General features: G+C 52.7%; 1 protein-coding gene across 1 annotated transcript; it reads left to right on the forward strand.

Moving 5' to 3' along the window:
* Positions 1-630, forward strand: il17a/f1 (interleukin 17a/f1; the record flags this gene model as incomplete). Its single annotated transcript, XM_017303090.1, has 1 exon — positions 1-630. A coding segment is annotated over one exon (294 nt), but the record flags the coding sequence as incomplete, so codon positions are not given.

Genomic DNA, 630 nt, shown 5'->3' on the forward strand with positions numbered 1-630 from the left:
TGGGTCCCACTGAGTTTCTGTTCTGACCCGCCCGTCTCTGTCCGCAGTACGTCCCGTGACGAGTCTCTCTACCCGCCCGTGCTGTCGGAGGCGCACTGCCTGCTGAAGGGCTGCCGGGACCTGGAGGGGAAGGAGGACCAGAACCTGCAGTCCCGGCCCATCTGGTACCAGGTGATGGTTCTGAAGCGGGTCAAGACGAACGAGACGGAGCAGAGCTACCACTACCGCCTGGAGACCCGCAACGTTCCCGTGGGCTGCACCTGCGTCCGGCACACGGTCCATGTCCAGGAGTGAAACCGGGTCCAGAACCAGGTCCAGAACCTGGCGGTTCCGAGTCGCTGCCTTCTCTGAGGAGTTTTGCATCAAGTTGTATAAACGGACCACTAAGTTTGGCGTCAGGAGGCGTCCCGCCTTGTTGGTGCTTATTTAAGTTTTATTTAACAGTTTGACCGTCAGCAGATATTTATTATTATTACTGATGTATTTATTATCCTGATCAATAAAGTTCAGACACTGAATGATCCTGCTTCTTTATTCTTTAAAATAGATTTCTGTACAACACGTCCTTTAACTAGGCCGATGGATAAGAGCAGCTGCACCCATCCATCCATCATCCATCCATCATCCATC

This window comes from Poecilia reticulata, unplaced genomic scaffold (genome assembly GCF_000633615.1).
Source record: "Poecilia reticulata strain Guanapo unplaced genomic scaffold, Guppy_female_1.0+MT scaffold_181, whole genome shotgun sequence".
In the NCBI taxonomy this organism is placed as follows: Eukaryota; Metazoa; Chordata; class Actinopteri; order Cyprinodontiformes; family Poeciliidae; genus Poecilia; species Poecilia reticulata.